At 41.7% G+C, this 25340-nt stretch overlaps 1 protein-coding gene across 2 annotated transcripts in view; it reads left to right on the top strand.

Annotated features, from left to right (window-relative positions):
• Window positions 1-21024, top strand: part of slc1a7a (solute carrier family 1 member 7a) — a 44476-nt gene extending 23452 nt beyond the window's left edge. For both annotated transcript variants that reach the window (XM_055641880.1, XM_055641879.1), the window contains 8 exons: window positions 1905-1947; window positions 2611-2836; window positions 5127-5226; window positions 8406-8639; window positions 9847-10041; window positions 14497-14631; window positions 14744-14843; window positions 20651-21024. In XM_055641880.1, coding sequence (XP_055497855.1) covers window positions 1905-1947; window positions 2611-2836; window positions 5127-5226; window positions 8406-8639; window positions 9847-10041; window positions 14497-14631; window positions 14744-14843; window positions 20651-20860 — 1243 coding nt within the window. In that variant the 3' untranslated portion in view covers window positions 20861-21024. The remainder of the gene's footprint in view (window positions 1-1904; window positions 1948-2610; window positions 2837-5126; window positions 5227-8405; window positions 8640-9846; window positions 10042-14496; window positions 14632-14743; window positions 14844-20650) is intronic.
• The last annotated feature ends 4316 nt before the right edge of the window (window positions 21025-25340 follow it).

The following is a 25340-nucleotide window of genomic DNA, read 5'->3' as shown; positions in this document are numbered from 1 at the left end:
ATCCCATCTCATCCTTCTAAATTCCAGTGTATACAAGCCCAGCCCCTCCATTCTATCAACATATGACAGTCCTGCATCCCGGGAATTAACCTCGTGAACCTACGCTGCATTCCCTCAATAGCAAGAATGTCCTTCCTCAGATTTGGAGACCAAAATTGCACACAATACTCCATGTGTGGTCTCACTAAGGCCCTGTGCAACTGCAGAAGGACCTCTTTGCTTCAAAACTCTTCTTGTTATGAAGGCCAACATGCCATTCGTTTTCTTCACTGCCTGCTGTACCTGCATGCTTACTTTCAGTGCCTGATGAACAAAAACCTCCAGATCTCTTTCCTGATATAGGAGTACATAGAGAATCAAAACATGGCAAAAAATGTGTACTTCCCTTTGACCACAATCTGACCACAGTAATTAATTGATTGTCACACATTAGGTATTATCAAATATATAGGAGGAACTAATTATTTCAGCTGCACAGTAATAGTGAGCAAGATCATTTCAGGTGAATGCTTTTAGTTTAAAGCCCGTTAAAAATTCCGGACTGCTCTAAAATGATATTTATTAAAGTGACTGATGTGGATCATAAGCTCTAAAACCTTGGCCAACAGCAGGGATTATACTGAAGCAAGCTACTAACCATTTGGTCCATTCTACTTTATCAACAATCTGAAACTGGCCACAATTTTACCAATAGCAAATGTACTCATAAGTATATGATAGATTGATCTGAATTCCATCCCCAACTGGCAGAAATGAGGAGGTGGGGGCAGAGCGCTGAGGGAGAGCTGAGAAGGGGAGGAGAAATTAGAGAAGTCAATGTTCATACCGCTGGGGTGTAAACTGCCCAAGCAAAATATGAGGCGCTGCTCCTCCAATTTACGGTAGTCCTCACTCTGGCCATGGAGGAGGCCCAGGACAGAAAGGTCGGATTTGGAATGGGAGGGGGAGTTGAAGTGCTGAGCCACCGTGAGATCAGGTTGGTTATTGCGAACTCGGCGAAGCGATCGCCAAGCCTACCCTTGGTCTCACTGATGTAGAGCAGCTGACATCTAGAGCAGCGGATGCAATAGATGAGGTTGGAGGAGGTGCAGGTGAACCTTTGCCGCACCTGGAAAGACTGCTTGGGTCCTTGAATGGAGTCAAGGGGGGAGGTAAAGCGACAAGTGTAGCATTTCCTGCGGTTGCAAGGGAAAGTGCCCCGGAAAGGGGGTGGTTCGGGTGGGAAGGGACGAATTGACCAGGGAGTTACGGAGGGAGCGGTCTCTGCGGAAAGCAGACAGGGGGGGAGATGGGAAGATTGGCCAGTGGTGGGATCCCGTTGGAGGTGGCAAAAATGTCGGAGGATTATGTGTTGTATGTGACGGCTGGTAGGGTGGAAGGTGAGGAGAAGGGGGACTCTGCCCTTGTTATGAGTGAGGGGATGGGGAGTGAGCGCAGAGTCACGGGGTATAGAAGAGACCCTGGTGAGAGCCTCATCTATGGTAGAAGAGGGGAACCTTCATTCCCTGAAAAATTAGGACATCTCCAATGCCCTCGTGTGGAACATCTTATCCTGGGTGCAGATGCGGCATAGATGAAGGAATTGGGAGTAGGGGATGGAGTCCTTACAGGAGCAGGGTGGGAAGAAATGTAGTCCAGATAGCCGTGGGAGTCAGTGGGTTTATAGTGGATGTCGGTCAGTAGTCTATCACCTGTACTAACATTACTGTTTTGAAAACTTTGTTTAAATTAGTTTAATGAATTGATATAAACTATTGAACGTTCTGGTCTTGATTTCCCTTATTTTGATAACTATTCATTGAAATTTACTTCAACTGTAATTGTACAATGCTTTTGTGTCGCTACTGCCAATAATATTACTACTGAGCATTTTTTATTTATATTTTTCCCCTTTGCCCCTAAAGGAATATGTTCCCATCTAATCTTGTGCAGGCTACATTTCAGCAGGTGAGTCCGTATCGTAAATGTGCAACATTTAACACTTTTGTTTCAAAAGTGTGCATGACGACTAAATGCATAATAATTCTAAGTCTCATAAAGAAGAACTCCATGGCTGAATGGAATAGAAAAGAAAACCAGCTAAAATTCTGCAGCATAGGTTTGTTAATGTACTTTTCCAGGGAAAAAAGAGATGTAGGACTTTCAAGACTTTTCAATTGCAGAATAAGGCAGTCATTTTTTTGCATAGCACCCCATTAGAGAGAGATACTGATCTGGTTATCTAGTTCTAGAAATATTGATTGAAGGACAAATATTGGCTAAAACAGAAATAACTCATTTTCTCCTCCACAAAATTCTGCCATGAGATCTATTACATCAACAAAAATATATACGGGGGAAGGACAACATGGGTACCCCAATAATTTAAATGATACTATTTTGTGATAGGATGATAAGAGAGTTGCAAGAAAGAGGGACCTGAGGTTGGGCATATTTGCTTTATACAAATGCATAAACAAAGAGGTCAGCCTTTACCAATGTCCTTTATGAAATATGATTCATTTTCAAATTTTGTTCAGACTGGGGTGCTTGGATAGGAAAATAAGAAGTTACGCAGCTGAATTTGATTTTAGAATATCATGGTGAATCTCAAATCTCGTTGTTTCACAGTATCGAACCAAGATCGTCCCAATAGTCATCTCTGTCAAAGTGTCAGGATATGATACAGCCAAGAGAATGCCTTTAATCTATGGAATTCAGGCTGACAACGACTCTGAGATAATTCACAACATTTCCTTGGATATCACCCCAGCTCCAGAGATCATCTACCAAACAGGACCAGGATCAAGTGAGGGGATGAATGTTCTTGGCATTGTTATATTTTCTGCAACAATGGGTAAGTTTGCTTAAAAATCCATTTACCATCAAAGTGGTAACTAAAAAATTGCAAATTTTGTTTTGGGTAAATTTTTATATTTTACTTAAGGTTATTTCAACATTTCCTGATTGATGTGTTACATATACGATGTAAAATCTCTTCTTATCCTTATGTCAACAACTTGTATGCCCAAAGTTTTGGAAGAATGGAGGGTGGCTAGTTTTGTACCATTATTTCAGAAGGGCAGAACAAAACAAGCCAGGGAACTACAAGTTGGAGAGCCCGACGATAGTGGCGATTAAGTTGTTGGAGGTGATTCTGAGTAACAGGATCTATCCGCGTATGGATCGGCATGAACTGAGGTAGTCAGCATGATTGTGCTTGGGAAATTGCCTCTCAATAATCTGATAGAGGTTTTTGAAGAAGTCACCAAAAGGATTGATGAGGGCAGGATGGTGGACATTGTCTATATGGACTTTAGCAATGCCTTTGAGAAGGTCCCGCATTGTTGCTTTGTCTGGGGGGGTTTGATCGCATGGAATCCAAGGTGTGCTAGCCAACTGGATTCAAAATTGGCTTGGGGGAAGGGGACAAAGGGTAATTGTTGACGGTTTTTTTAAATTAGAGGCATGTGATCAATATTGTGCAGCAGGGGTTGGCTCTGCTGCTGTTTATCATTCAAATTGTTAATGTATATAACAATGCATTCAGCCCTGTTTGTAAAGTTGCAAATGACACCAAAATTGGTGGTATAGTAGACATTGAGAATGGATATGTGTTTACAACAAGATCTAGATCAATTGGGAAGGTGGACCAAGGAATGACAAATGGAATTTAAGTCTGACATGTGTGAGGAGTTACACTTTGGTATGTCAAACGGGGGCAGGTCTTGCACAGTAAATGGTTGAGCTCTGGAGAGTTTTAGAGAGGTCTGTAAGTACATTTATATGGTTCCCAAAAAGTTGCGAGTCAGGTGGATAATACAGTAAAGAAGGCCTTGGGCATGTTTGCCTTCATTGGGAAGGGTATTCCCAATACAAAGGATAGTATAACATTTTGGGCATCATATGCAACTGTACATGTCTTTGGTGAGACCCTGCATAGGGTACTGTGTGTAGTTAAAGGAAGGATGTCATTGCATTGAAAAAAAAAGAGTGCAGAAGAGATTAACCTAGATGTAATCTGGGTTTGCAGGCTTCCATTATAGGGACAGTTGGATAAGATAGGACTTATTTTTGAATCACAGGAGGCTGAAGGGTAACCTTACTTGTACAAGATCACAAGGGGCATGAATAAAGTGAACATTACAGCCTTTCCCCCAGGATCGAGAATTCTAAAACCAGAGGGCATAGGCTTAAGGGGAGAGGGGAGAGATTTAAGAGGGATCTCTGGAACAACCTTTTCACTCGTAGACTCACCCGTATCTGAAATGAGTTGCCAGAGGAAGTTATAGAAGCGGATACGATTATGACATTTGGACAGAAAAATGGATAGGTAGGATTCAGAGAGTAATTGGATTTGCCAAGTATGCCACTTGGTCGGCATGGACATGTTTGCATACTGTTGTGACTATTGTTATAACATAGCAATATTTCGGAACTGTGTGTTTATTCCTAAATGTTTTGAACACAATTTGAATTTAGTTAAAAAATCTGAAGTTTATGTTCATTGTTAACCTATTATTATGGTTAACATACATTGTGAAAGAAGATCCGGCTTAAAAAAAGTGACATGTATATTTTGTTTAAATGAAAAGTGAAAGCATGGATTATTGTAAATATATTTACTTTTCTCAATGCAAAAGTCAGCGTGTCTTGCTCAGTTTACAGCTGCAATTCCATTTTTTTACCACCTAATTTAATGTTAAACTAGAAAATAAAATGTTTAAGACTAAAGTTAAAATGAAAGAACAGTATCAAGGGGTCTTTACCACACAAATAGTCCTTATCTGCAGATACAAACCATTCCAAGCTTAAATATTGCTCACTATGTAATCCCAATTATGTTGACATGAATCATAACCCAGTTACAATAGAATGTGCTCTGAACAAGGAGATGGGACCTCAACTTTTCAGTAATTTATTCAGTTGATTTTTTTCCTTAAATATACCCTTTTATAATGAATCACAAATTATTTTTGGTTATTAATTATTTGTATCTCTTTTACAGCAGATTTATTTTAGTGTGTAATGCTGATTGCTTAAATTTGTAATGGATCCATAAACTCTGTTACACATTGGTGCTGAATTGTAATCCAGGCTGCACCAAACAGTTACTGTTTCATGAGCTCTTTTTCCTCTGTGTGAAGGTATTATGCTCGGGCGAATGGGGAAGAATGGAATGCCATTGGTCAGCTTCTGTCAATGCTTGAATGAAACTGTGATGAAGATTGTTGCTATTGCTACATGGTGAGTTATTGCTAGGTACATCATTTGGTCATGGCATAAAATGTTCTTCCTCCTCTTCCTAGAATATTAATTTACAGCTCTTGTAGCATGCTTGACATGCATGTTTACCTAAATTTATTGAACAGCAGCTAACATATATGTACACCTATGTTAACACATGCCTGATAATTGTGACTAATAAATACTGCTGTTTATTTTGATGTAAAGCACTAAATGTGCATGCCTCTTCAAAAATATATTATTGATAACGATACACATTAAAATTTGTGGGTTTCAACAATAATCAATGATGTCTCCGTAACCTCATATGGGACATCAGGCTGTCGGAAAATCCAGGACAATTTCATAATTTATATCTATAATGTTCACCTATCTCCTCCCCAGCCTCAGCCCATCAACTGCTGAGAACTCCACCCATGGTTTTGTTACAGAGTCAGATGATCTTCTAGGCAATCTATCAGTTTCCACCCGCAGTAAACCTCAGCTCCATCAATCCATAGATCCTCCCTAAAGCTTGCCTTTTAACCAAGCTTTTGTGTCAATTTTTGTCTGGTAATATTTCCGTGAAGTATCGAGGACTGTTTTGTTGCACTAAAGACAATATAAACGTAAGTTGTTTCTATAATCTTTCTACCCAGTTTCCCCAGATATGTGCCCAAGGCATGTGATCTGTTAACCATATCTCTATGCACTGTAGTATTCTCAGTGAAGAAAATATAGTGAATAACAATTGACTCTCATGTTGATATCAGACAAATGCACACTGCAGTATTGGTTGATTGGTTTTCTCTGCCTCCTGAAGTTAAGTTCCACTGTGGAGCGGAAATCCTGGTGCAGAGCACAGTGTTACTTAGTGCTACTGACTAAGGAAAGTTAGTTCAAGTTCAAGTGAGTTTATTGTCATGTGTCCCTGTATAGGACAATTAAATTCTTGCTTTGCTTCAGCACACAGAACATAGTAGGCATTTACTACAAAACAGATAAGTGTGTCCATATACCATAATATAAATATATACACACATGAATAAATAAACTGATAAAGTGCAAATAACAGAAAATGGGTTATTAATAATCAGAGTTTTGTCCGAGCCAGGTTTAATAGCCTGATGGCTGTGGGGAAGTAGCTATTCCTGAACCTGGTTGTTACAGTCTTCAGGCTCCTGTACCTTCTACCTGATGGTAGCAGGGAGATGAGTGTGTGGCCAGGATGGTGTGAGTCTTTGATGATACTGCCAGCCTTTTTGAGGCAGCGACTGCGATAAATCCCCTCGATGGAAGGAAGGTCAGAGCCAATGATGGACTGGGCAGTGTTTACTACTTATTGTAGTCTTTTCCTCTCCAGAGCGCTCAATTGCCGAACCAAGCCACGATGCAACTGATGCAAATGCTCTCTACTGTGCACCTGTAGAAGTTAGAGAGAGTCTTCCTTGACAAACCGACTCTCCGTAATCTTCTCAGGAAGTAGAGGCGCTGATGAGCTTTCTTGATAATTGCATTAGTGTTATCGGACCAGCAAAGATCTTCAGAGATGTGCGCGCCCAGGAATTTGAAGCTCTTGACCCTTTCAACCATCGACCTGTTGATATAAATGGGGCTGTGGGTCCCCCTCCTACTTCTTCCAAAGTCCACAATCAGTTCCTTGGTTTTGCTGGTGTTGAGGGCCAGGTTATTGTGCTGGCACCATATGGACAGTTGCTCCATCTCTCTTCTATACTCTGACTCATCCCCATCAGTGATACGTCCCACAACATTGGTGTCGTCAGCGAACCTGATGATGGAGTTCGCACTGTGACTGGCTACGCAGTCATGAGTATAGAGTGAGTACAGCAGGGGGCTGAGCACGCAGCCTTGAGGTGCTCCCGTGCTGATTGTTATCGAGGCTGACACATTTCCACCAATACGAACAGACTGTGGTCTGTGAATGAGGAAGTCGAGGATCCAATTGCAGAGGGATGCGCAGAGACCCAGTTCTGCAGAAATTTTCTATTTCTAAGGACTATAGAGTTAAGCAGCTAGTAATGCTCTATTGATCCAGGATTGATATTGTACTCTGGTAGTGTGTCCGTGTGGAATGTGCACATTCTTCCAATAACAGATTGGGTTTGATTCAGGTGCCCCAATTCTTCCCACACTCAAAATAATGCTAGTTGGTAGGTTAAGTGACTACTGTAGGTTATCCCTGCTATAGCAGGGAATTGACAGGGATGTGATAGAGAATAGATTATCATGAAATTTGGGGGAATGGGACTGATGGAATTGCTTGGAGCAGCATAGATGATGAGCTGAATGGACTTCTTTATGAAATGCATTGTGCCAATCTTTTGCAAAACTCTTATTTACTTTTATGTATTATGTAGTATTAAATTTGTTACATTTGAAAAAATAATGTAGGCGGACTTATGTATGTGCATTCTAAATCATTCCCTTAGCTCTACCTATCGTACTTGAATTTGGCTTAATTGCACATATGTATTATTATCTGACTTATTGGAACGCAAAAGTAAAACAAAGTTTTTCATTGTCCCTCGGTACACATGACAATATTAAACCTAAACCTATAAACCGTGTGTATATGTGGACCAGCTATTAAATTTTAATACACTAAAGAAATACTGTAGATGTAATCTTGAAAAAGTAATTATTATTGAAACACACTTTTCAAGAAAAAATAGATTATATGTTATTTAATATAGATTTGCTTAGATTTCTGAGGATGAGAACGTCATTAAGATAATATTCAGTGTTTAAGAAAGAACTGCAGATGCTGGTAAAATCAAAGGTAGACACAAAATGCTGGAGAGACTCAGCGGGTGAGGCAGCATCTAAGGCGAGAAGGAATTGGCGATGTTTCGGGTCGAGACCCTTCATCAGACTGATGTCAGGAGGGTGTAGGACAAAGAAAGAAAGTGGGCGGAGACAGTGGGAGGACTGGGAAGGGGGAGGGGAAGGAGAGAGAGAGAGCAAGGGCTACCTGAAATTAGAGAAGATAATATGCATCTCCCTAATTAATTACTGGCACAATAGTTGACAAAATATTTTCTTAACATTGTCGTCCTGTAAATCATTTCCAGAGTTCCATACTAGTATCATCTATAGTGCATGTTAATCTTATATTTCTGCCTTGCTTTCATATTTATCTAACTTTATTTACACCTAACAAATTGCTTTCTTTCTTTTAGCTATTTTCCATTAGGCATAGTTTTCCTTATTGCTGGCAAAATATTGGAGATGGATGATCCTACAGCCATTGGAAAGAAACTGGGTTTCTATGCGATCACAGTTGTTTGTGGTCTTGTGGTGCACGGGCTATTTGTTCTTCCCATGGTGTACCTTTTTATCACCAAGAAAAATCCAATTGTTTATATAAGAGGAATTCTTCAAGCTTTGCTCATAGCTCTAGCTACTTCCTCAAGGTATGTTTCACACTATCTCTCTAATTGCCCTCGTTCATTTATTAACCAAGTAGCTCCATAAAAAGGCATCCCTGGCTTCCACCTAATCCACCCTTTGTCCCATCTACCCCTCTTTCCCATCCTTTCTGCAACTCAATACTGATGTTTTCTCACTTTCCCAGTTCTAAAGAAAGGTCTATGACCTGAAATGGTAATTGTGTTCCTCCTGTTGACCTGATGAATTTATCCAGTATTTTCTGATTTGTTTTAAGTTTCATAGTCTTTTGCAAATACTATTATTTAACAGCTAAAAAAAGTCAGACTTTTTTTTAATAGTAACTTTATTTTACTGGAGGGTTGTATTATACAAAAGGAGAAAGTATTAAAAATCTAGTACACATTGAATAGTTTCCTCACTATGATCAGTGGCTCATGTCATCCACCACTGGACATTGAAGAGGAAGGGTAAACTCCTCATCAAAGGGAACGCACAAGGCCAATATAAGACGTAACATAACAAGAGGATTTTAGTATAGGAGTAGAGAGGTTCTTCTGCAGTTGTATAGGGCTCTGGTGAGACCACATCTGGAGTATTGTGTACAGTTTTGGTCTCCTAATTTGAGGAAGGACATCCTTGTGATTGAGGCAGTGCAGAGTAGGTTCACAAGATTGATCCCTGGGATGGCGGGACAGTCATATGAGGAAAGATTGAAAAGACTAGGCTTGTATTCACTGGAGTTTAGAAGGATGAGGGGTGATCTTATAGAAACATATAAAATTATAAAAGGACTGGACAAGCTAGATGCAGGAAAAATGTTCCCAATGTTGGGCAAGTCCAGAACCAGGGGCCACAGTCTTAGAATAAAGGGGAGGTCATTTAAGACTGAGGTGAGAAAACACTTTTTCACCCAGTTGTGAATTTGTTGAATTCCCTGCCACAGAGGGCAGTGGAGGCCAAATCACTGGGTAGATTTAAGAGAGAGTCCAATAAATTAGGCAAGTAGGCTGGTTTGCCTGGTTAATTATCAAGTATACTAGTTAAAAAATTGCTCATTTAATTAATCAAGCAGAATTTTGTTCATGAACGGATGCATTTTGGAAAGTTTAAGCAGCTACCATTGAAATGTTTTTGGTTTAAAAAGGGCAAATCAGATCTACCATGATCATTTCAGCATTTCAGGCTTGTACTGTAATCTGACCATGGCTTCCACTGCTTATCTATTTGCAGCTCTGCCACTTTGCCTATTACCTTCAAATGCCTGTTAGAAAACAATCATATTGATAGAAGAATTGCAAGATTTGTTTTGCCAGTGGGAGCTACAATCAATATGGATGGTACTGCCTTGTACGAAGCTGTTGCGGCAATATTTATAGCACAGGTTAACAACTATGAACTGGACTTTGGACAAATTATTACTGTCAGGTATGTGTCATCAAAATTGAATATCTTATTACCGTTTTTACTTTTTCCTTCTTCTGAAACCATTCTGGCAGGGATTTGATTTTGTTGGATTTCCCATCCAGTTCATCTTTAATGTTGAGTGTGGTCTGGTTATTAAGCCATGTTGCATTATAGATAATCTGATATGGTATTTTCACCACGCATCTAGAGAATGTACCTTTTATTGGAAGTATGTTTGCCCTGAACCTATAAATATTATATAGTCCAAAAGTAATGCTGAAGACTCCAGGGGCCAATCAGATTGACTGGTTGTGATCATGGCGTCTCTCTTTTGGGTTTGTTTTGTTCGTGTGATGTATGTATACATCACAGGAGATCAGTGTGGGATGTAATACTTGTACAGCTGAGAGTATGTTCAAGCTGTTTCACAAGAAAGCTTCTCAGATATTGGTCAGGGGGAATTGGCTGGAATTCATGAAACCTGTCCTGATCCTAACACATGGATCTTCACTAACTTTCTTCAGATAATTCTGTTTTTCCCTGTTGATTAATTGCTGATAATTTCACGTTAGCAGCAACCCCATGGAGTAGGACTGGGGTCACAAACAGGTCAATCCTAGTAGAAGGAGCAGAATCATTTCTTTGAATATTCCTGAAGAAGACGCTCTTTCCAAACAATTTGGAAATTTATATTTTTTATCTTTAATGTTGAAAATGATTCAATTTAAGGCTGATGCAAGAGAGGAGGTGGACTTTTATTGCAGATTTCTGTGTATAAAACAAAGTTCTAACTTTTTCTTGAATGTTCTAGCAGTCTGTTGTAAAACACAACTGCTAGAGGAACTCAGTGGGTTGAGCAGCAGGAAAGGAATTATTAACATTTCAGGTGATGATCCTGCATCAGTGGAGAGGAACCGTTGAGGGAGAGATAACGGGAAGATGGAACCAGATGCAGAGTGGAACCGGTGGGGGAAGTATCTGGGTTGTAGGTGGATGGAACCCGGAGGGGGCTGTTGGAGGTCAGAAGGGGGCCAGGGAGTCACGGTGGGAATGGTCTTTGCAGAAGTGGAAAGGGGAGGAGAACATATGGCTGGTGGTGAGATTCCGTTGCATCTAATGGAAAAGATAAAGGATGATGTGCTGGATGTGGAGGCAAGTAGGGTCAAAACAGAAAACCAGGAGAACTTAGTTTGGTTTAGAGTTACACTCGGGGCGGAGGAAGGGGATGGTAAGTGCAAGCAGAAGCCAGGCAACAGAAGAATTGCAAAAGACAGCTCCATCAACAAGTAGAAAGGATGTCATATTTCATGAAGAAGCCAGACATTTCAGATGTCCTGGAATGGAAGGCACCATCTTGAGAGGAAATGTGGCACCGACAGAAAAATTGGGAGAAAGGGATTGTGACCTGACAGGCGACACGGTGAGAAAAGGTGTAGTCAAAGAACCTGTGGTAATCAATAGATAGATAGTAAACGTTAGTGAAATAGAGGCAGATAGATCTAGAAAAGAGGGAGTATTGTTGGAAATGGTCTGTGAATACTCTCAAACATCATTCAGATACACTGTAGATAATATTCTAACGGGACACATCTCAGCTTGGTCTGGCAGCTGCTCTGCTCTTGACCTGCAAAGAGTGGTGAACACAACCCAACCCATAAGCTCATCACTTCCTTTCATCTAGTCCATCTTCACAGCACGTAGGAAGGCTGGAAGTATCATCAAGGATACCTTTTCATAATTTCTACTCTTTGGGAGAAGATATAGGAGTTTGAAAGCCCAGACATTCAGACTTAAGAACAGACTTTCCCCATTACTGTTGGACTCCTGAATCAATCACATCTTTTCCAACCTCTTCCCGGAGGTGCTGCCACACACTTTTACTCTTAACTCCACCTCATTTGGTTATTCTGTTATTGCACTTTAGTTGTTTTTTTTGCACTACTTCAGAATGCACTACAATCTTTACACCATTCTATTGTCTTGCATTTGTCATTGTAGTTATTGTTATATCTATCATTATAATGTATGCTGTGCTCGAGTAGCTTCATGTTAACAAGGAATTTCATTGCATCCTGGTGTATATGGCAATCAGCTTGACTGAAATCTGAATTTGAGATCGGGGTGGAAGTAAATTGTAAAGATGACTAAATTAACATGTTCTGTACAGATGCAGGAAGCCGCACCAATACAGTCATCAATGTAACAAATAACTAGGGAGTGGAAGCAGAGCAGGTTTGGGACCAGGACTGTTTCATGTGGCCAACAAAAAGAAGGCAGAGCTGGGCAAAATACTCATGGTTAAACCTTTGATCTGTAAAAAGTGAGAGGAACCAAAAGAAAAGTTGTTCAAGGTAAGAACAAGTTTTGCCCGGCAGGAATTGGTTGGATCTTTGTTGCAGAAAGAAGTGGAGGATTTTAATGCTTTCCAGATGGGGGACAGAGATGTATGGAGACTGGATATTCATAGTGAAGCTGAGGCCATGGGGGTCAGGGAATTGGAAATTGTCAAAATGGTGGAGGGCATGCATGGTCTCCATGATGTAGGGGGAAAAGGACTGTATAACAGGAACCAGAATAGAGTCAAGGTATGAGGAGCAAGACCAGGCCAAAACAATGGGCCTACTGTGGACCTTGGATAAGATCCACAGGAAGTGGGAAGTGCAGCCTTGTGGCAATATTATATAGGATGCTGTGGAAGGGAGATCTCTTCATGTATTGAGATCTGAGACAGTGGCCTGATGTTCATTGGTGAGGCATGGGTCCAGGAACAGTATGCGGAAGCATCCAAAAGCTGCTGCTTGACCCCTACAAAGAGGTCAGTCCACAAGGTCATCGCGTCACTGCCTTTGTCTCTGGGTTTGATGCTGAGGTTGGATTTAGTGTAGTGCGTGGAGTGCTGCATGTTCAGAATGGGCGATGGGCAAAGCAGAAGAGCGAGATATCTAGGGTTCTACATGAGACATGAATGATCATTGTTGAAAGCTGGGAATTTTAATCTCTTCATCTGATTTAAGTGGGCACAGAAGACCATTAAAATGAGAATGCGATTTCCCTACTGGTTTTCTAGATCTGATCTAGCCAACCCTACCATCTAACTGCTTAACAATGGCTCCGACCACCAACTAAGTATCTTAAGGGCCTGTCCCACTTGGGCGTTATTTGCGTGTCATTTACGCAACATCATTTACGTGTCACGACGCGCATTACACGCGCATGGTGCGTGGTGGCATAGGAAGTGACGCGTGGTTGCTCCAGAATTTTGGGATTCTCAAAATCCTTGCGCGCCACCTGTGTGACGTGCAAATGCCGCCCAAGTGAGACAGGCCCTTAAGCAGACGAAGTAGCTAAGCCAACTAAGACAAAGTTGCTAAACTCTCTCCAGACAGTGCATGGTATTGGCATTCACTTCATCTATCCTCCCTTCTTCTCCGACACCCCCCTCCCCCACCGCCACCGCCCCTACACACAAATAATGCAGCATCTAAAAACGCTAGATTTTTGCACCAGTACTAAAACCAGGTGTTTCTGAACAATGATCAGACATGGAACGAAAGATGATTTCTGCTCCATTTCCCTGTGATGCACAGCTGAGATAAGCTAACAGAATAAGGGTCCACATGGATGACCATGGTCTTTCGAGCACAGCTTTCCAGTGAACAATCAGGGAGGGAAAATCACAATGATTATCCTGATATCCAAAGCTTTGTCGGAGACAATTCATGCACGGGCAGCTATGCGGCTTATATTATAGAACAGACAGTATGTTGTGCAGCAGTAGTGGGAATAGAGGAGTTGGCATTTGCTACTAGCATCTGGTTATCAAATTTTTCTCACATCTTTTATGATTTCCTGCTGTCATAAAGTACTGAATTTCATTTTTTTTTGGTTTCCCAATATTCCTCTGTTGCAAAACCAGGCATACTCATTAATCCAACCTTTATCTTTCACTAGAACCAGCACATTGGTCCTCACTTTATGGCAGCGTTGTACAAATTTGCAATTAAACTTTTGTACTTCTATCAATAATCAGGGTATGGACATTTTGACTGTCCAATTTGACTGTAAAATTAAATTATAAGGCAGATTCTGGGTGAATAAAGCAATCAAGTAAATAATGAGTGTTACAGCACTACCCCCCTTGGTTAATTAGCTCATTAACAAAATGGGGTCAGAGATATATTCAGACCTAATGGGAATTGAACATTGCAGCTGCCATTGCTGCCTTCAGCACTGCAGTGCCGAGGCCCTGTGCTGAGCAGAGATAAGTGCTGAGGTGCACAAGGCTGGGAGTAAAAGATGGAGGTGGCGTTATCTTTGATACCTCTTTCATTCGTGAGAGAACAACATTGGAAGAAATGTAGGAAAGGAGAAATCTCTGTTGGAATGACTGGAAAAGAGACAGAACAGGTAAAAGTATACTTAAAGGGGGAACTCTTAGTTTATTTAAAATAACATATTTCTTTATTTTCTTTCCAGCATAACAGCAACGGCAGCCAGTATAGGTGCAGCAGGGATTCCACAAGCTGGGCTGGTGACCATGGTTATTGTTTTGACATCAGTTGGCCTTCCCACAGATGACATCACTCTAATAATTGCAGTGGATTGGGCATTGTAAGCTATGATATTTTAATGTATCTATTTTATATAAAATCTTATATTATTTTTTCCAGAAAAATAATTGTTTTTACAGACCTGTCATATTAAATTGGTGTTTCTTTTAAAGGGATAGATTTCGAACCATGATTAATGTTCTGGGAGATGCTCTGGCAGCTGGAATTATGGCTCATATCTGCCGAAAGAACTTTATTCAGGAAAATGATGAAGTAGGAAAATTATTTTTGTACTCTTTTCAAATTTTGTTTAATTCAGCAGATCTGTTTAATCAATTGATAATTCTTTTCAACATTGATTGTTTAATAATAGATCTTGGGGGAAAAAAAAAACATATGTATAATCCATGGATTCACAGCACCGAATAAAGACAAAGATACCATAGAAGGCCAATCTGCCCATTGTCCATGTTGGCTATGCAACAGTCCTGTTAATCTAATTTTCCACTCTTTCCCTGCAGCCCTGTAAATTAACTTCCTTTCCTACTGAATTCCATTTGGAAAGTCTGTTTGATTGTTACCAGTATTCTTGCAGGCTGCAAGTTCCAGATCATAACCACTATTTGTGTAAAAGGAAAAGTTAATTTTCTTCAGACCTTTTGCTCCTCAGTTTAAATCTGTTACCCCTCCCCCTGGAATCCAACACTAATCCCATTTATTTCTACCTACTTTCACGTCAACTCTCTCAGATATTCACCTGCATGCCATTGGCAATTTACATTGCCAAATTAACCTACCAACCTATGGATCTTTGGGATGTGGGCGTAATACAAAGCACCCAGAAGAAAATCCCATGGTCACAGAGAATCTCCAAACTTCATACACACAGCATTAGTGGGTAGGATTCAAACGTTGTCTCTGCAGATTGTATACTAATTTGTGGTGGGAATTAAGCCTGTCCAATGTATCAATATTCCGGAAGTGGCGGCGCTGTTAACAGCTGCGGCTCGCCTGCAGTCCGTCTGTCTTTACTTTTTTCTGTTGTTTTTTTTGTCTTGTTTTGGTTAAGTTTTAGTTTGTTGGGTTGTGTTAGAGGGGGTGGAACATGTTCTCTGTCTCTTCCTTCGGGGGAATGCGACTTTTTCATGTCGTATCCCCCTTCTCTGCCTCCGTCTGCGCTGAGGCCTAATGGCGGAGCTGGCGGCCTCCAGCCTGCGACCGACCCCGAGGCTCCGGAGGCAGAGCCAGCCAGGACTTACCAACGAGAGGCTGGCCGTCTTCGGGGCTGAGCAGCAGTGGCCCGACTTGCTGGTGCGGCGTTCTGGCTTTCGGCGGCGGCCTGGGGCTGATGCAGCGGGGCCCGGAGCTGGGGCAGCGGCCCAGAGCGGAGACTGCAGGATCTGGAGCTGGGGCAGCGGCCCGGAGCGGAGACGGCGGGACCTGGAGCAGCGACTGCGGGATAGACCAAAGACCAGAAGCTGGCGCGGCGGCCTGGAGTAAGCGACCTGGAGCTGGGGCATCGGCCTGGAGCTGGGGCAGCGGTGCGGAGACTGCAGGATCTTGCAGCGACCTGGAGCTGGGGCATCGGCCTGGAGCTGGGGCAGCGGCCCGGTGCGGAGACTGCAGGATCTGGAGCGGCGGCCCGGATGTTTTTGGGTCGAGATGGCTTTCCGGCTATCGGCAGCGGCGACATCACCACAGGTCCGCTGGACTAGAGCGGCATCTCCGGCCTACCGCCTCAGCGCAAATTGGAGAACAAGGAGGGAGAGATGGAAACTAAGACTTTGCCTCCATCACAGTGAGGATGTGCTTGGTGAACTCACTGTGGTGGATGTTTAATTGGTGTTTATTGTATGTTTTGTTATTATTGATTCTGTGTATGACTGCAGGCAACATAGTTTCATTCAGACCGTAAGGTCTGAATGACAATAAAGGATCTATCTATCTATCTCATTTTAATGCCCTGGCAATCGCAGCGAATAGTGAAAAGATGGTGCTTGTCATTGACCTGAATAAAATAGCTGCCCATAAAGATTTACTGTGTTAGGTAGGAACTGCAGATGCTCGTTTAAACCGAAGATAGACACAAAAAGATGGAGTAACTCAGCGGGCCAGGCAGCATCTCTAGAGAGAAGGAATGCTTGATGTTTTGGGTCGAGACTTTTCTTCAGACTAGTTAGGGAAATTGGAAACGAGAGATATAGACAATATGCAGAGAGATAATGAACAATGAATGAAAGATATGCAAAAAAGTAACAATGATAAAAGAAACAGGCCATTGTTAACCGTTTGTTGGGTCAACACAAGAAGCTGGTGGGACTTGGATGGGGGAGGAATAGAGAGAGAGGGCACTTGTAGTTAGATAAATCAATATTCATACATAAAGATTTATTGGGCTGTAGAAGGGTCTTGACCCAAAATGTCACCCATTCCTTCTCTCCTGAGATGCTGCCTGTCCTGCTGAATTACTCCAGCTTTTTGTGTCTATCGTAGATTTCCTTTGATGGCTTGAGTTTGTTGCCACTTATTCAGGATCTGTGGCAAGAGCAGGCGAGTTGATTAACCAATCAGAATGATAAAGTCTGCGAGTGAGATTATCCAAAAAGCTAAACAAAGGTTGAGACATACAAGTGGAAGTAAGCATTAAACAGAAATATTATAACCATATAAATCTATAACATTTTAACTTTTAAATATTATTTGGGGAATAATATTAAAAATGCAAAATTAGCTTGCAGGGCCAGAGAGGAAGTCACCAGTTTTTATGACGTGTTACATTGTTAAAATACAAGTTAATATTATTCTTGTTGTTTTAAAAAAAAAACAATGAGAATGTATAAAATTTGAAATTCCTGTCAATACATATTTTGGTCGATTGCATCTGTGAATATTGACACATTGAACCCTGTGGAACAAAATATATCTCTTGCTGCAATTTCTCAACCTGAGTTTAGTGGACCATGTCTAGATGTCACAAGTTACTGTCAGTGTCTCTCACTAAAGAAGCCCAACACTGGAAGTTTCAGAGTAATTGCAGCTTGAAACGGCAGACCGTTTTATATAGAAAAAATGTTTTCAAAATAAATGACTAGATTTGGGAACTCCAAAATATAATTTAAATAAGTTATAAATGTCATTACATGAAGAATAAGATCTTGCTATACTTTGAATGAAGACCCACAGGTTGTGGAAATTGAGAGGTTACTGGAGGCTGTGAGATGGTCAAAATGTTTTATAGTTTTGGGATACTGATATAGTTTAATGACAATAATGAAAATCTATTGAAATCAACGGAATCAGCAGAAATATATTTAAATTAAAACATTTGGAGTGAGGTGAGGAAAGAAAAGTTGAGAAAATAGAGCAAGGCATGGAAGAGTTTAAGAAGAGATTCCTCTCTTACTGAAGAAGACAAGATGATTCTGACAGCACAACAGCTTTGGCAGGAGTAAATCGAAATGTTAAACCAGACACTCTGCAATGAATCTCCACATTTATTCTCAGCCTGAATTAATTAAGCCTGACAGAAGTTCACCCGAGGGAATTGAAGCTGGAAATCATCCTGTTAGGACTGGGAGCTCACTGATATTGTAAATCGTGCATGCTCCGTAAAAGTAACAGGCTCGAAGCTCACTTGTTCTGCATTCGGCCCAGAAAATTATCTCCGTAGATTATTTTACAGAAAATAAAATGTAGTACAACGGGAAATTTCTGAAAAAGCTCAGCTGCTAGGTAGCATCTGTGATGGGAAAAGGTGAGAAAGTGAATTCCTGAGTTTCTGGAACTCTGCGTCACAGCAACATGTGGACACCTGTGACCAGTGGTGTGCCACAGCTATCGGCGCTGGGTCTGCTGTTGTATGTTATCTATATTAACAGTTTAAATGAATGAATGAATAATTAAATACTTTATTGTCACATGACATTGTGAAATTCTTTGCTTGCATACCCAAGGTATGAAAATCGTCACCCATAAAGGATGCTTACAAATTATCTGCTCCAGTTCTCCCCCTCCCCTTCCCCCACCCAAGTCCTCCCTTCCTCCGGCAGTGGCGTCCTCACTTCCACGTGGCCCGTCCTCCTCCGTCGGTCGGCGACATCATCGACCTCTCCACTATCTCTCCAGGTCCTCTCCAGACGCCTCTGTGGTGCCAACCCAGGGCCCAGCCGCAGGCTCCGGGCGCAGGTCGGTGAAGCTAGCGGGCTTTGTCGACCCGCGAGGCTCCACCTCCAACCCACGAGGCAGCTGCCCGCGAGGCCCGGGCTCCAACCCGTGAGGCTTCAGCCGTCCTCCGGAAGGCGTCTGTTGCAGCGGCCCTCATACAAACACACTGTTTGTATGCAAGTGTAGTTAACATTGTTAGTACATTTGCTGACTACATCTTTAGATCTGAATCTAAACCTAACTGAAGCTAACCGGCTGATGATGTCACAATGCGTCTACCCCTCGCAGCCAGATGCACAGGTTTTTAAAGGCGCAGCCTGCTGGCCACTCTTTTCCACGAGCTGACTCCACCCCCCCCCCCAAAAAAACTCGCACTCCGACAGCCAACCTGACACATGCCGACGACCATCCCAGTGGGGCCGGCAATAGTGCCCCGCCCTACCCACAACCCCCCAGGGCTCTGGTTTGACAACCCTAGAGACTGAGAAATGCGGACGACCACCCGAGTGCAGCCGGCCGTAGCATCCCACCCCGCCCACAGCCCTCACCAAAACTGCCTCCCCTGCATAACTTCCTCCCCCCTCCACTTCTCCCCCCCTCTCCCTCTCTCAACCCTTCTCCCTCGGCTCTCCGCTCTTCTCTCTCTCTCTCTCCCCCCCCCCTCCCATCTATACCCCCCCTCTCCTCTCCCCTCCACCCCCTCACTTCCCCCTGCTCTTCCCCTCCCCCCCCCCCGTGTGTTTGGGGTGGTTAGTGTGTGTGTGACGCTGCAGGCTCCCCATCCCCCTCGCAACTGCGCGTTGAGGGGACGGGACCCAACGGGTCCCCCTTGATCTAGTGACGTTTAAAAGCAAGTTGGAGAGGTACATAGAAATTAAGGATATAGAGGGATATGGGCCAGGGACAGTCAAATGGGACTAGCCCAGGTTGGCAACTTAGTTAACTTGCATGAGTTGGGCCGAAGGGCTTGTTTCTGTGTGTAAAGCGCAATAACCACGACTCCATGACTCCAAGCTATTGTCAAGCATATGTTGGACAATCCTGCGTTGGGGTGGGAGATTGCAACCTTCATGTGGTCTGCCCCGTTTCGAAGTATGCAATCAACCCGGCGTGCACAATCAAATAAGATCAAATAGAACAAGTTGTCCTACAACTTTAAGCTGTGCGTTCCATACGCAAGAAGAAGAGATCCTACGTGCTTGTGGGAATGCACTAAACTGGAACAGTGTAGGGTATTTCCATTTTGTCGATGGGCTGGCAAATGCTCTCCGTTTGCCAATCATAGGTAGAAACATTTACCAATAAGACAGTAATTACTAAAATAGTCGTAAAGTGTTATGGGATATCCTGAGGTTATTAAAGCCACTAAACAAGTACAATTAGAAAATTCTTAAAATATCGAGCAGATTAGGCTGGATCTATGGGACGAGAAAGTTACAGGAAGACCCTCCAGCAGAACATTGACTTTAAACATTACTTCGGTTTCTCTTTCCACATATGTAGCTTGATCTACTGAACATTTACAGCATTTTCTCTTTTTGTGTTCATTTTCCAGCATTAACATTTATCAAATAAATACAATCATTGTTCTGAAATTCTCCCACATTATGAAAACCCTTTTGTTATTTCCTCCCTCGTTAAGAATTTCTCTGACTTGACATCCGGGACATTAGGAATACATTTTTTTCTTCACTGATCGGTCTACTCTGCTACATTACCGTCTATTCAATTGCTTTTCTGTTCCTCAATTTAATTAGAGCATAAACTTAGAGGTGGTGTAATGGATAGTAATTTATATCATTATTGAATTGGTGGGTGAAAAATATACTAATTGATCTTGAATTGATTTAGTAGTTGCACGTTTCAACACTATTACATCAAGTTTCTTCTCGTCTCACTTTGTTTTTTCCCCACAGGTTCCACTGATTTGTGAAACAAAGCCCGGCAGTATTAATCAGATCTACACCTATCAGAGAAATGGATGTACAAATGATGCCAATAAGGCAGACAAACAACTTTTTACGGTTGCCACAGATGGATCCCACAGTGTCCAAATGGAGCTGGGTCTCAGCAACAAAAAAGATCATTGCACCATTGAAATAGATGAATTGGAGACCAAGGTATAGTCAGAGGAATGCACCTCATGGGAACACTTCTTGCCCTGCTGGTAACATGTATGCCTACCTCACAATTGGAAATATTATATATACATGAGAAATAAGAAGTGGAACTGATGGCAGTGCCGAAGATGCACACTGGTTCAAATTACTTGTGAATTACTTTTTTTCCCCCCCCCACCCCCCCCCCCCCCCCCCCCCCCCCCCCCCCCCCCCCCCCCCCCCCCCCCCCCCCCCCCCCCCCCATTCTATATGGTCAATATGAAGTGAAAGTTCATCTAAGTTATTTCCTAAAGAGTGCAATGGAATAACATAAGAATGTATTTCCTGCATTTGTTTCACTCATCAATGTTATAGCTAACAACTGGGCCAAACCCTGCAGAAATTTACTTTGGATCTATGTAGAGTTTCTTCTTTCCTGGCTGGACAGAAGGTCAAAGGCTTAGCCTCAAATCCTTCCCCTGCTTGGTCTGCCCAGAGGTTGGACGATAGATAACCCTATGACAACTCAAGTTTTGTGATTTTTAACAAACCTTCATTGTCTTAAGTTGATGTATGAGATTGTGTCATTCTTTTCCTGAATTTTAACCTGCATTTTTGAATACTGCATGTTGTGGCTTTAAACCATAGAGAGCTGAATTTAATTTAATATCCACTCAAAATTCTCTCTGACCCGTTCCAGCCAAAAAAGTCCTGATGCCTGGCAGCTTCTTTCACGCACTCAGCCTAACTCATTAATCCCATAGGTTCTGAGGAGTGAAGTCAAAACCTATTACTGTAAGAAGAGAAATGAAGATAAAACTAAACATCAGGTTTTAAAACATTTACTGATCAAAATAAGTTAGCAGTTTTATGGATTGTGTTCTCCAAAGCTGGAATCTAAATATTGAACACCTCTATTAGTTACAGAGAGAAAAATATGTTTGGTACGGCTGTATATTTATACAAGTTGCTTCCTACTTTAAAAAAAAAGATTTTAAAAGCAATACTAGAAAATTTACTGCATCTTTACATTGCATTATGAATTGGCCACTTGCTCAGCACAAAGATTTAAAGATCTAGTAGGTAAGGAATAGAGCTCACTGCAGAATTCAATCATCTTGTCCATGTTGGTATCCTTGAACGATGTTCCTTAGTTCTTATTATCATTCTACTTTCAAGTCACCGCCTTACAATACTGGGGTATTAAGGTCTGTTAAAAAGGAAGTTCAATATTTGGGATTTTGTTTCAATTAATTGGTCACACGGTTTAAAAAGACTTGACAGTTACCATCAACTGCACTTAGCCGATGTGATTATTTTTTCAAGGGGCATACCGGTTGCAATGGTATTTTAAGAATCAATTAGTTGAAAAGCATACTCAATTAATATCAAGGCATGAAACTGTCAATATGCACCAATTTGACGTTAGGGTAGAAATGTTTGCAGTTTACACCAGTTTAGACGTGGAAAATTTTACATCAGCTAAGTCAGTTTTATTTGAGGAGAATTGCGGTACCCAATTGTATGTATATTGAACTTCCCATAAGCTTTCTATTCTCTAGTCTCTCTGTAGAAAATACCAAATGTACTGATGTTAATTGATTTGCTACATCGTCTAATTGATGGAAAACAGTAATTGTTGACAGGTAATCATTGATGTACATTAATCATTATTTCTCCTGATAATCTAATTTGACTGACAATGCATTAAACATTTGCATGAAATATGTGTACTTTATTAAATTAGTGTAAGTGGCATTTAGTACACTGATATATCATTGATTTGCAGATGTGAAAACGTGGCTATTCCATGACAGTAGTTACTATGAAAATATTTTTTAATAGAGCCCACAGGTCTGAAGAAGGGTCTTGACCCGAAACTTCCTTCTCTCCAGAGATGCTTGAGTTACTCCAGCATTTTGTGTCTACCTTTCTTTGGATTTGCACTCGTTTTACCAATTGGGAGAGGGTGAAATGATTTAAAGAACATTCCAACTTTGATGAGGATGATAAACCTAACAGCTACATTTTCATTATACAACCATGGTTTATGTCCTACCAAAGGCGTATAGCACTGTGCTCTGTTCATTTTTTGTGGTGCATAATTGTCCAGTTGCCAACAAGCTTTAAGCAGATGCTGGTTTACAAAAGAAGAACACAAAGTAACTCAGCGGACCAGACAGCAACTCTGGAGAACATGCGTCAGTGACGTTTCAGGGTGGGACCCTTCTCTGGGAGAGTGGGGGAAGGAGGAGGTGGTGGTGGGGGGGGGGGGAAGAAAGGCAAGAAAGGCAGAGGGGTGGATGGTTAGTTACCCAAAATTGGAGAATTAATTGTTCATACCATTGGGTTGTATGAGTGGATATGAGGTGCTGTTCCTCCAATTTGTGTGCAGCCTCCCTCTCACAATGATCCAGTGGGCCTTGGTGAACCAAGCGCAAGTGTCATTTTTTAAGTACACGTTTTTAAGTATAAATAATTGGTCAATGGCTACCAGATTTTAAACAGGTATCTGTTCTTTTGTAGATGATAAATTATAAATTAAACCAGACATGAAAATGTAGTACGGCAACTTATTGCTTTGGTTTGATCTTGCTCTTCACTCATTGAGGATACTTTCTCTGCAGTCCTCTGGAGGATGTCATGTTTGGCCATGAAGAAAAAGGCTCATGTTGTGAGCCTGGAAATTTGTATAATTACAGCAGATGGAACTGATGAAGTTAGTGCAAAGTGATCATTCAATCAATGCTGATTATATTTGCTCGGGAGGTAATAGTGATGCTGGTCTATCCATCTTATGACTGGATATATATAACAGCTTGTGCAGTATTGAAGATATTTCTCCTGCCTTTAGGTATTTTAAGCATTTTCTATATGTTATTTGCCTTCTAAGCCATGTGGAGCAATGCGGGAATTGAAAGTACCTGATAAAAAACGAGCATGGTTTTGGATAATGTTGAAGTCATCAAAAACCACCCTCTGGTGATTAAAAGTTGAACTTGTACATTTCAAGCAATCTTGTATTTCTTCTTGAATGTCAGCTCTTCGTCAAAATTGGCTGCCAAGAAATGGGAAATATGTTTCAGTATTATCTATTTATGCAGTTCTATGTTATCCCACTGTTGCATCCACTCCCTACACACAAGAGGGGATTTACAAAGGTTAATTAACCAACAAACCCACATATCTTCAGGATGTGGGACGAAACCGGAGCATCCAGAGGAAACCCACTGGGAGAACGTGCAAACTCCACATCGACAGCACCCGAGTTCAGGATTGAACCCAGGTCTCGGGTGCTGTGAGGCAGCTGCTCTACCATCTGCACCACTCTGCTGACAAATGTCAGGAACCTCTCTACTGGTAGGACCTGCTCCAGGATCAGAGAAATTCCTTCACTACAATGGTGGATCTCAGTATGGGAAATTTGGAAGCTGTTATTTTTCAATTATGTTGTTTTAGCTTAGTTGAATGTTTTTAGTTATTTAAATGTTTTAATTAGCTTTCAAAAACAAATGTTGACTTTACTGGTCTTTAAATGTCCTTGAATATCAGAGACATTTAAGCACCGTCAAATGCATTGATCACCTGCAAAATGAACCAAAACCGTCCACGCTTTGCTGTCTCTCAATACTTGACATGATGTTCCAGGTTGGGGTCTATCAACTATGTAGCCTGAGGCTTACTTATTCCCTTCCCAAAGCCAATGGGGTCAGCTATACATAGCTGGACTGGGAAATGGTCAGGGACCAGGGGCACATACTAGACACGGCACAATCTGGCTCTTTCTTTTTGTAAGTAACCGTTAAGGCCTCAAGATACTAGTTCAGAGTCTCCCTATGAACCTAAATTCCTGAAGCTGGGGAATGTTCATTGGGAACTTAGTGTTGGAGAACCTTGCTTTCTACTTGTTGTGGCAAAACCAATTTCCAACATGCCTCGCCACTTGATGGCACCATGAAACTGAAAGGAGGAATAGCAGAAATATTGGACCAAGCCAACATTTGTTCCAACTTGGAAATATTTCTCATTGTGCAATCATCTAGTGTCTGATTGATTTCTTCAACTGTAAATGATTTCCATTGATTAGATGAAATGCTTCTCATGCAGCCTACCGAATGATTTTGAGCTTCTTGGTTCATGTGATGAAAGCAGAATAAGGTAATTTGGCACATCAAGTCTACTCTGCCATACAATCATGGCTGATCTATCTCTCCCTCCTAACCCCATTCTTCTGCCTTCTCCCCATAACCCCTGACACCCGTAATAATCAATGAAACCCGTACTAATCACTTTTGCTGGAGCCCCACTCCTCAGACAAGTGGGGTGTCCTCCATCTTCTAATGGACCTTGGATGGATATCCAGTATCAAACACAGTGTAAATATTCACTCCCTGCACTGAATCTCTCCAGCCCTGTCGTTGCACCGTTTCACCACCCCCTGCATGTCAATGGTTCCAATCTGAAAGATTAGGTTCTTCTCAGATTTTACACTAAGTGACTGTGCTGA

The sequence above is a fragment of the Leucoraja erinacea genome, chromosome 10, assembly GCF_028641065.1.
Source record: "Leucoraja erinacea ecotype New England chromosome 10, Leri_hhj_1, whole genome shotgun sequence".
NCBI lineage: Eukaryota > Metazoa > Chordata > Chondrichthyes > Rajiformes > Rajidae > Leucoraja > Leucoraja erinaceus.
The sequence above is the reverse complement of the archived record's forward strand: the minus strand, read 5'-3'. Positions and strand labels throughout refer to the sequence as shown.